Source organism: Phyllostomus discolor, chromosome 9, assembly GCF_004126475.2.
Source record: "Phyllostomus discolor isolate MPI-MPIP mPhyDis1 chromosome 9, mPhyDis1.pri.v3, whole genome shotgun sequence".
Lineage (NCBI taxonomy): Eukaryota > Metazoa > Chordata > Mammalia > Chiroptera > Phyllostomidae > Phyllostomus > Phyllostomus discolor.
Window position 1 is genome coordinate 60,592,837 of NC_040911.2, and position 9,766 is coordinate 60,602,602.

General features: G+C 39.9%; 1 protein-coding gene across 1 annotated transcript; it reads right to left on the bottom strand.

The window, feature by feature from the left end:
• Positions 1–1,789: 1,789 nt before the first annotated feature.
• On the bottom strand, positions 1,790–4,481 carry LOC114506818 (cullin-2-like). Its single transcript, XM_036009434.1, is given in 2 exon segments — positions 1,790–3,562; positions 3,565–4,481. Coding segments are annotated over 2 exon segments (1,836 nt in total). The 5' UTR covers positions 4,037–4,481; the 3' UTR covers positions 1,790–2,198.
• Between the last annotated feature and the right edge of the window lie 5,285 nt (positions 4,482–9,766).

Sequence of the window (9,766 nt, forward strand, 5' to 3'; positions counted from 1 at the left end):
AACATATACTGCGTTCATGGATCAGAAAAATTAACATCATCAAAATGTCCATACCACCCAAAGCAATTTACAGATTCAATGCAATACCTAGTAAAGTACCAATGGCATATTTCACAGATATAGAACAAACATTTCAGAAATTTATATGGAACCATAAATGACCCTGAATAGTTGCAGAAATTTTGAGAAAGAAGAGCAAAGTAGGAGGGATCACAAACCCTGATATCAAACTGTATTACAAGGCCACTGTAATCAGAACAGGCTGGTACTGGCATAAGAAAAGACACACAGACCAATGGAACAGAATAGGGAACCCAGAAATAAACCCAAGTCTCTACAATCAATTAATATTCAATAAAGAGGGTAGCAGCATAAAATGAGGAAAAATAGCCTCTTCAACAAATGGTGTTGGGAGATCTGGACAGCTACATGCAAAAAAATGAAACTCGAGCACCAACTTACACCATACACAAAAATAAATTCAAGGTGGATAAAAGATTTAAATATGTTATGACACCATTAAAGTCCTAAAGGAGAACATAGGCAGGAAAATCTCAGACATTCCATGCAGCAATATTTTCACTGATATGTCCCCTAGAGCAAGGGACATAAATGAAAGAATAAACAAATGGGATCTCATCAAAATAAATAAAAAAACTTCTGCATGGCTAAAGAAAACAGCATTAAAATGAAAAGAGAACCAACTATATGGGAAAACATATTTGTCAATGATACCTCAGACTAGAGTTTGATCTCCAAAATATACAAAGAACTCACAGGGCTCTACTCTAAGAAGACAAGCAACCCAATTATAAAATGGACAAAGCACTTCAACAGACACTTCTCTAAGGAGGACATACAGAGGGCCTAGAGACATATGAAAAGATGCTCAGTATCACTAGCTATCAAAGAGATGCAAAATAAAACCACAATGAGTTACCACTTCACACTGGTCACAATGGCCATCATAAACAAAGCAACAAACAACAAGTGTTGGAGAGGTTGTGGAGAAAAGGGATCCCTAGTGCACTGTTGATGGGATTGCAGAATGATACAACCACTATGGAAAACAGTATGGAATTTCCTCAGAAAACTGAAAATGGAACTTTTGACCCAGAAATTCCACTGCTAGGATTATATCCTAAGAACCCTGGAACACCAATCCAAAAGAACCTATGCATTCCGATGTTTATATCAGCACCATTTACAATAGCCAAGTGCTGGAAGCAACCTAAGTGCCCATCAGCAAATGAGTGGATCAAAAAACTATGGTGCATTTACACAATGGAATTCTGCAGCAGAAAGAAAGAAGGACCTCCTACCCTTTGTGACAGCATGTATGGAACTGGAGAGCATTACGCTAAGTGACATTAGCCAGGAGGTGAGAGACAAATACCATATGATCTCACCTTTAACAGGAACCTAATCAACAAAACGAACAAGGAAGCAAAATATAACCAAAGATGCTGAAATTGAGAACAGGATGACAGTGACCAGAGGGGAGAAGGGAGGGGATTATAGGGGAAAAGGGTGAAGGGTTTGCAAGAACAATTATAGAGGACACATGGACAATAACAAGGGATGGTGGAAACAGGAGGGAGGTAGGGAAGGCTAGGGTGTAGGGGGGGTTGGGGGGAAAGGCAGAGAACTGTACTTGAACAACAATCAAAAAATGTTTTTTAAAAAAATGAAAAGAGGTCCACTTCAAGACACATCATAATTAAAATGTCAAAGGTTAAAGGTAAAGAGAGAATCTTTCTTTTCTTTATTTTTATTTGACAAGCTGCAATATCATGTTTGTCATTTAATGTAGATACGATTATTAGGTTATCTGTCATATTACAATATTTAAGTTTTTTATTTTATGTCCTTTAAGATACATTAAAAAAAGCACATCAACTGCAAACGTGAAGGAGAGAAAAAGCATGGTACCCAACCAAATTTCCACATTTCAGCAATATTTCACTCATTCTTCAATAAAGTTTTAAGAAATGTGATAATGACATGAGCTTGAAATATCTCTAGGCATTTTCTCTGATGCTCATGATGTGGCGCTGGTGATGTTGTAAACAGCAGGAAAACAGGGGTTGCCAAATGACCAAATTATGGAGGCACAGGCCTGCTTTTTTTTCCCCACAGGAACACACCAAATGGTGATGGCAACCATTCTCTCATACCCACACAGGAGGACAGCAACATCACGCTAAGTAACTGTATTCATCTGCTGAAGCCTGGCTGCGTTTAATGTATTGTTTGTCTATCATCACTTCAATACATTTCTTAATCATGCTGATACTAGGGTTAAACCTAGCTCTTGACTGGCTAATCATCTCTTGAATAAGGGCATTATGCCGAAGTACTTTTCCTGCTTTCATGATGCGAACTATAGCAGCTTGGAGATACATTTTCTGGTCCTCATCCACAGCACTTGTCTGTTCCATTTCCTGTGGTGTGTCTTTCTGCATTGATGTAGTGGTTTTAAATTTTGTTCTTTTACTGCTGAAGTTCATATTTAATGAAAATGAAGATTCTGCATCGATATCTTCCTTTTCTGAATCATGGTTAATCATTTTCACATCCAGTAATGATTTGATTGTTTTTGTCAGTTCCTTTTCATTCATCTGAGTGCTGTCTTGAAGCTCTTTATAGCTGACAATTTCACTGTTAAAAGCTAGAAGAACTGCCATTTGGTATGTTGTAACCATGCCTACATATGGTTTGCCCAAATAGTTCATTTTAACTTCACCTGTGCAGAGATAATGTAACCATGTAAGTTTCTGTCCACTGAAATGCTGGCTGTAAAATAATTCAAACATCTGTACACTTTTTTCCAGTTCCTGGAGAATCACAAATGTAGATGAAGGAGCCTGAGTAAGAGGCCATGTGTTGGCCTGTAGAACATATATTTGAAAACTAATTCCCAAATCTATTACTATGTCTTGATTTTTGATAAAACTGTTGAACTTGTTGTTGAGATCAGCACTGACACTCATATCTGTATACATCCGATGTAGCTTGCTGGTAAACTCATAACCACACGCTTGCTTTAACTTATTGATCATGGCTTCTTCAGAATCCATAGACATAGATAATCTGTGAATTAAATGTTTTGCCAGCATTCTTGCATAAAACTTTTGAAAAACATCCTTATCATCGATATATTTGAAAACAGTGATGAAACTGGTGAGTTTGTCTTCCACTTCATTCTCAGTCATCCCCTTTGCTAATTTCTTTAGTAAATTGTCACAGTACTTAGCAAGCAATTCAGGAACTTTGCAAACAGACTTGGGTTCTTTGTAATTTACAACTGATGTAAGAGCCTTATCCAATGCGCTCATGAAGTGCTGATCACCATTCAAAACAGTGTTGATAGGTTGAGCAAATTTATCATGCACTTCCAAAACTGACTCCACAAATAGTGTTGGCATATTTTCCTGAGTAAGATTACCGGTTGCTCTAAGGCCCTCATCATGAACATGATTTTGCAGCTCCTGTATCATATGAGGTAAGCCAGTGGACACAGCACAGAGTAACACATACATATTTGCCATGTCATTTTTTTCTCTTGTCGGATGATATTATGACATTCTGCATGTAAGGACTGCAAGTGGTCTGCTACCATTCGTTGCTGACATTCATGAATTACTTTAGTATATGAACTTGGGTGCAAGTATTTTCGACATCTAATTTCTTCATCTTTTAATCTACCTAGAACCTTTTCCATATACTGTGAGCAGTTTGATTCTTGTAATAAATTTGAAGCTTCTTGTTTGTAATACTCTCCTGTTTCCGTCAGAAAGGAGGACTCAAAGATTTCCTGATAAAACTTTAAGGGGAATTTTTTCTTATACTGTTCAACATGAACAAAGGAGTTAATAACCCCATGGATTACTTTCTGGTTTGGGTCTTCTCCACCATGATCATTTTTGATTTCTCGAAGCAGCATTCGGATAAGGATGACCTGAAGTGCTTCAACCATCAATTTCCTTCACATATCCAATGCTAGCTCTCCTATTTCCATAAGTGGTTCATTCATATCTACGCCACCATAACCTTACTGAAGGTCAGCTTCTGTCAATTTATTTTTTTAATAAACTGGGTATTTAGATACCTATACAAGCAGTCCATATAGTCTGCACCCTTGCTGTATTCCTCCCAATACCTATGATACATAACAAGTACTTGCTCTTCAGACTCCAGAACTCTCTTGTGTAAATGCCATACGTGATTTTCCAAAAAAATCTTAGTTTCTGTATAAAGTCTTTCTCCAAGGGGTTCAGGATAGGCCACACATAAAGCATAGATACCTGAGAAGCAATCATTCCATGTTGCTCTTTCGACATATTCCAATATGACAACAGCTTTGATTGTTGCTAAAAGTTTGTTCCATGTTTCATCAAAATCTACTACTCTTGGTTTCAAAGACATTGTGCAAGTTTAGTGTTGAAATCTGCTGCCGTGCAGAGACACCGAGAAACCTTGACTACACAGGGGCAGAGGGGAGGAATGGAGGGGAGAAGGACAGGCTGGTTAGGGATCGTGAAACTACTGTCTCCCTGAGCACCCTACTTTCCTCCCAATACACCCTCCGTGCTCTGAGAGAATCTTAAAAGAAGCAAGAAAAAAGCAGTCAGTTACTTACAGGGAAGTTATCATAAGATTGTTAACTGATTTCTCAAAAGAAACTTTTCAGGGTAGAAGGGATTGGCAAGAAATATTCAAAGTCATACAAAGCGAGGACCTACAGCCAAGATTGCTCTACCCAGCAAAGCTATCATTTAGAATTGAAGGGAGATAAAGAGCTTCCCAGACAAGAAAAAACTAAAGGAGTTCATTGTCAGCAAACCATTACTATATGAAATACTAAAAGGACTTATTTAAGAAGATCAAAACTGAACAATAAGATGACAATAAAATATATACTTGTCAACTATTGAATCTAAAAACCAAACTAAGCAAAGAAGAAGAACAGAGAAAGAATCATGGATATGGGGAGTGTTTTGATGGTTGCCAGATGGGAGGGGTGTTTGGGGGAATGTGTGAAGAGGTGAGGGGATTAAGAAGTACAAATAGACAGTAAGAATAGTGGTGGGGATGTAAACTACAGTATAGGAAACAGAATAGCCAAAGAACTTATACACATGACCCATGGACAGTATGGGGACTGCCTGAGGGAGTGATGGGTCCTGGCAGGTGGTGGACAAAGAGAGAAAAACTGGGACAACTGTAATATCATAGTCAATAAAATAGAAAAAATAAATAAAAAGGGGTGTTTATAGAAAAAAATATTTCCATAGAGGATGTTATAAGGACAATTGATGAACTTTAAATATGGACTATGTACTAGATAATAAGATTACATCAGTGTAAAATTTTCTGATTTTGACAATAATACTAAAGGTATGTAAGAAATTGTCCTGTTCTTATAAACCACATACTGAAATTAACAGTAAATTAGAGGACAGTTTCTTCCATTTATTTTCAAACAATTAAATACACACACACACACACACACACACATATATGAATGATTAAGCAAATGGGATGATATGTAATTGATTGGTGAATCTCAATAAAAGGTCAAAGGTGTTTGTAATCTTGAAACTTTTAAGTTTGAAAAGACATCAAAGTAAAAAGCTACTAAAAAAAAAGTGCTGTGTAGAAAGCAAGTCTAAGATATGTGTAAAACCTGGATGACCTGCTTCAACAAGTGGGGAACAAACATGTTTATGCTATATATTTTCATCCACTCCCCATTTATTGTCCCTTAAAAGCAGGAAGTTAAATGTGTTTTCCTTGAGCAGTCCTGGGGGCTTATGGATAAAAAAGGGAGGGTCAGTCTTTATTCCACCCCCAAGTAGGCAAAGACCCCAATCTACTCAGACCATACTGCCATTTATTCCTTCTGCTACATAGTGTCACTAATTTCAATGGTGCTTACATATTTAGCTGTGCCTTGTGGACCCAGGGTTGCCTTGGGCTAGGAGGGAAAGAAACATGTAAATACAAGGTGCTATAGAGAGCAGGGGAGATTAATGTCCTTGTGGGGAATTAACAAGGCTTCATGATGTTGGCATAGTTCTGGTCTTGGTGGGTGGCACTGTTGCTGGTGGGATTTAGGCTCTTGTACCAGATCACAAGGAAAGCATTTAAGAACCTATGCTTGGGAGATTGTGGTGTAGCATGGTTTATTCCTGTGGAAATAAAAGCTGCCCCCTGGTTCAATGTCCCACCTTCCTCTGTTCCACCACTGAAACAAGTTCAACCATGTCCCAGTTAACATCAAGACAAAAGCCAGTGTCCAGAGTTTCTGCTTCATAGTAAAGCTTAGTGCTTTGGAGCTTGCAGGAGGTTGCTAAGTGGTCTCAATTCCCGTCCAGGTAGTTTAGCATGCTCCCTGCAACTCCAGTGGCCGAGTCCGTGTGGCTGCGACCCATGCAGCTGCTTAGGTCACCATGGCTATGGAGAGAGAACATGCAGGAGCATGGGATGTGTGCATTACCAGTTGGGGGTGGGGTGGGGAGAGAGAGAGAGGAAGAGAGGAAGAGAGGAAGAGAGACAGAGAGAGTGAGCCAGGGAGCTTAGTCATTTTGGAGCCCAGGCTATCTGCTAGGCCCTCATGGTAGTGTGTTCCTAGAGACAAGAGAGCACATGAATGAATGGGGTGAGTGCATCACTGGGTGAGTGAGTGAGAGAGAGAGAGAGAGAGAGAGAGAGAGAGAGAGAGAGAGAGAGAGAGACGGAGAGAGAGAGATTCTTTGTTACCCTAGAATTATATTAGCTTAAGCCTGGGATGGACCAGGTGATTTCTCAAAACAACCAACTTCCCAAGTTTCAGTGGGCTTTGGATAAGGTCCATTCCCTAGACTGTCAGTCCTCTATGGTCCAGCACCACCACATGTACCCCCTAACAATCCAGTACCCAGAGAGGGGGGAAGTAAGAGTGTTAATTTTTTGGCAGAGCACAATGCTTTGGTCCCTTGAATGTGAAGCTGTAGCTTCCTGGATGAGCAAACAGGCTTATGTTTCTCAGTTTATTAAGCTCAATGTTTAAGTCATTTTTGCTCCCTTTATCAATATCTAGGTAAACACCAATGATAACAGTTCATTTGATTAGGAATAGAGGAAGGGGGAAGGGCTTGGAGGCAGATGAAGTATCAGCCATGTAAAGAGTAGTTATGTAGAAAACATTTGGATCAGGGGCAGAGAATTCTTACAGGCAGGGCAAAGGGCTGCTTTGGAGGTCTTTAATAGTTTGGGTTTCTGGGGCTGTCTGCCTGTTTGTGAGCAAAACTAATGGTAGGTCCTCAATAAATATGCAGTGAATTAAAGATTTTGTAGTAGTTAGATATTTACTATGGTACATTGCAAGAAAAGGCTGCAATATTCACCCCTTCCAGTATCTAGACCTTTACAATATATCTGTGCAGCTCCAGCCATTTTCTCTTCTCTTGAAGCTGAGCTGACATTTTTTTTGGCCAATGAGATAGGTGGAAGTGATGCCAGTTCAGTTCTGAGATGAAGCCACTGGAGGTCTTTTTTGCATGCTTTCTCCCTCTCTCTTGGAATGCTGGCCAGCCACCATGTAAACAAGCCCCTCCTAGACTACTGGAAGGCAAAAGACTCTATAGCAGAGATGAGCTGCCCAGTTCAGGCCAACCCAGGCCAGTCATCCATGAGCTGTCCCAGCAGCTGACTGCAGCCCTGCAAGGATCAGGTAAATGCCTGGTTGAACTTAGCCCAGACAGAGAGAATACGTGTCTGTTGTTCTAAGCCACTACAGTAACTGAATAATGTACTGCTTGCTGCCCTCTTCCCCCCAAAGATGCCCATATTCTAATCCCTGGAACCTGTGGATATGTTACCTTACATAAAGGGAAAAGGTATTTTGAAAATGCAATTAAGTTAAGGATCATGAGATAGGGAGATTATCCTGGATTATCTAGGTGGGCACAATGTAATCACAAGGATCCTCATAAGAGGACAGAGGAAGGGTCAGACAGTGGGAATGGATATATGATTGGAGTGATGCAGTCACAAACTAAGGAATGTCAGAAGCCTATAGAAGCTAGAAGATGCAAGAAATGGATTCTTGCCTAGAGCATACAAAAGGAACCAAGCCTACTGACACCTGGATTTCATTTTGAATTACTGATTTCCAGAATTATAAGAAAATAAATTTGTGACATTTTAAACCATTGAATTTTTAGCACTTTGTTACAGCAATAATAGGAAACTTCTATAGCTACCAAGCTTGGGAGTGGCTTGTTATGCAGCAAAAGCTAACTGATACATATTCATTCCTGTAGACTTGTGGAAGCTTTAGACAAGAAAGAAAAAGGATAGTGCTAATATAGATGGGAAGGGTATTTAGAAGCACTGACAAGTGATATTTTACCAGATATTTTAATGGAAATATCTTACAAGATATTTTTAAATAAAAATTATCTAATGATCATCTTGAAGTCATTCACTTACTTATGAATTTATTAATTAATAAGCATTTACATACCAAGTGCTAAGAGTGAGGAAGTAGATTCCAAGATAAATGAAAATCATGATTGTCTCAACCAGAGTGACTCTTTTAAGAAGCTACCCTTGTTGGGCTTAGGCTGGGTCTCCTCATGTTAGGGGCTGCAGCCAATCTTCCTGAATGCCTGGCCTCAGCTCTTTGACTCTGGCCTCTCATAATACACTTCCACTTGCCTGTCATACTTCCTTCTCTTGCCCTCTGTAGCTGACACATTTCTTCCCCCAACCTGTTTTTGTTTTTTGTTTGTTTGTTTGTTTGTTGGTCTGACAAATAATTCAGTCTCCAGTTTTTAGTCACATCTTCCTCCCAGGATGGGCCTTCATCTTTTCTTTTTGAACTGGCACATATGTAGGCAACTCCATGGGAAAAGATGCTTTTTATTTTCAAAAGCCTCCAGTACTACCACCAGCCTGCCCTCACTTCCTCAGTGAAGGCTGGAGTTGGACCTAGAACCCTTTCATATTAACAGAAGTCCCTAATGGCATTATGAGCAAAGTGCTATGGGAACAAAAGTGTGAAGGTTAATTTTATGTGTCAGATTGATTGGGCGATAGGAATCCCCCATACCTGGTGAAGCATGATTTCTGCATGTGTCTGTGAGGGTGTTTTGGGAGGAGATTAGCATTTGAACCTATGGACAGAATAAAGCATATTGCCTTCAGCAGTTGTGAGTGGGCCTTATTCACTCCATAGAGAATCTGATAGAAGAAAAAGACAGAGGAAGGTTGAATTTGCTCACTCTGCCTGACTGCTGAGCTAGGACATCAATCTTCTGTCTCCAGTGCTCCTGGTTCTTAGGCCTTCAGGCCAGGACTGGAATCTTCACCACTGATTCACTGGCTCTCAGGTGTTTGAACCACACCATTCACCTTCCAGGGCCTCCAGCTAGTGGACAGCAGATTGTGAGACTCCTCCACCTCCAGAGCCACATGAGCCAATACCTTGTAATAAATCCTTCCTGACTGAGCCATAGATGTCAATATCTATCTCTATAGATATATCTTTAGAAATATATATCATCTACTGTAGGGAACCACTTCATATGGCATGGAATTGTAGCTCAGCCTCCACATGAAAAACCAGTGGGGAGCAAGTGGCATGCAGGACCACGACCATGCCCATGGAGAGGTTTTCCTGTGGGGAATCAGGCCTGCATTGTACCTAGACTGCTATGAGACTTGCTTTTGCTAAAACTCCTTCACCCTGAATTGAGGCAGCAAGGGCTTACTGCAA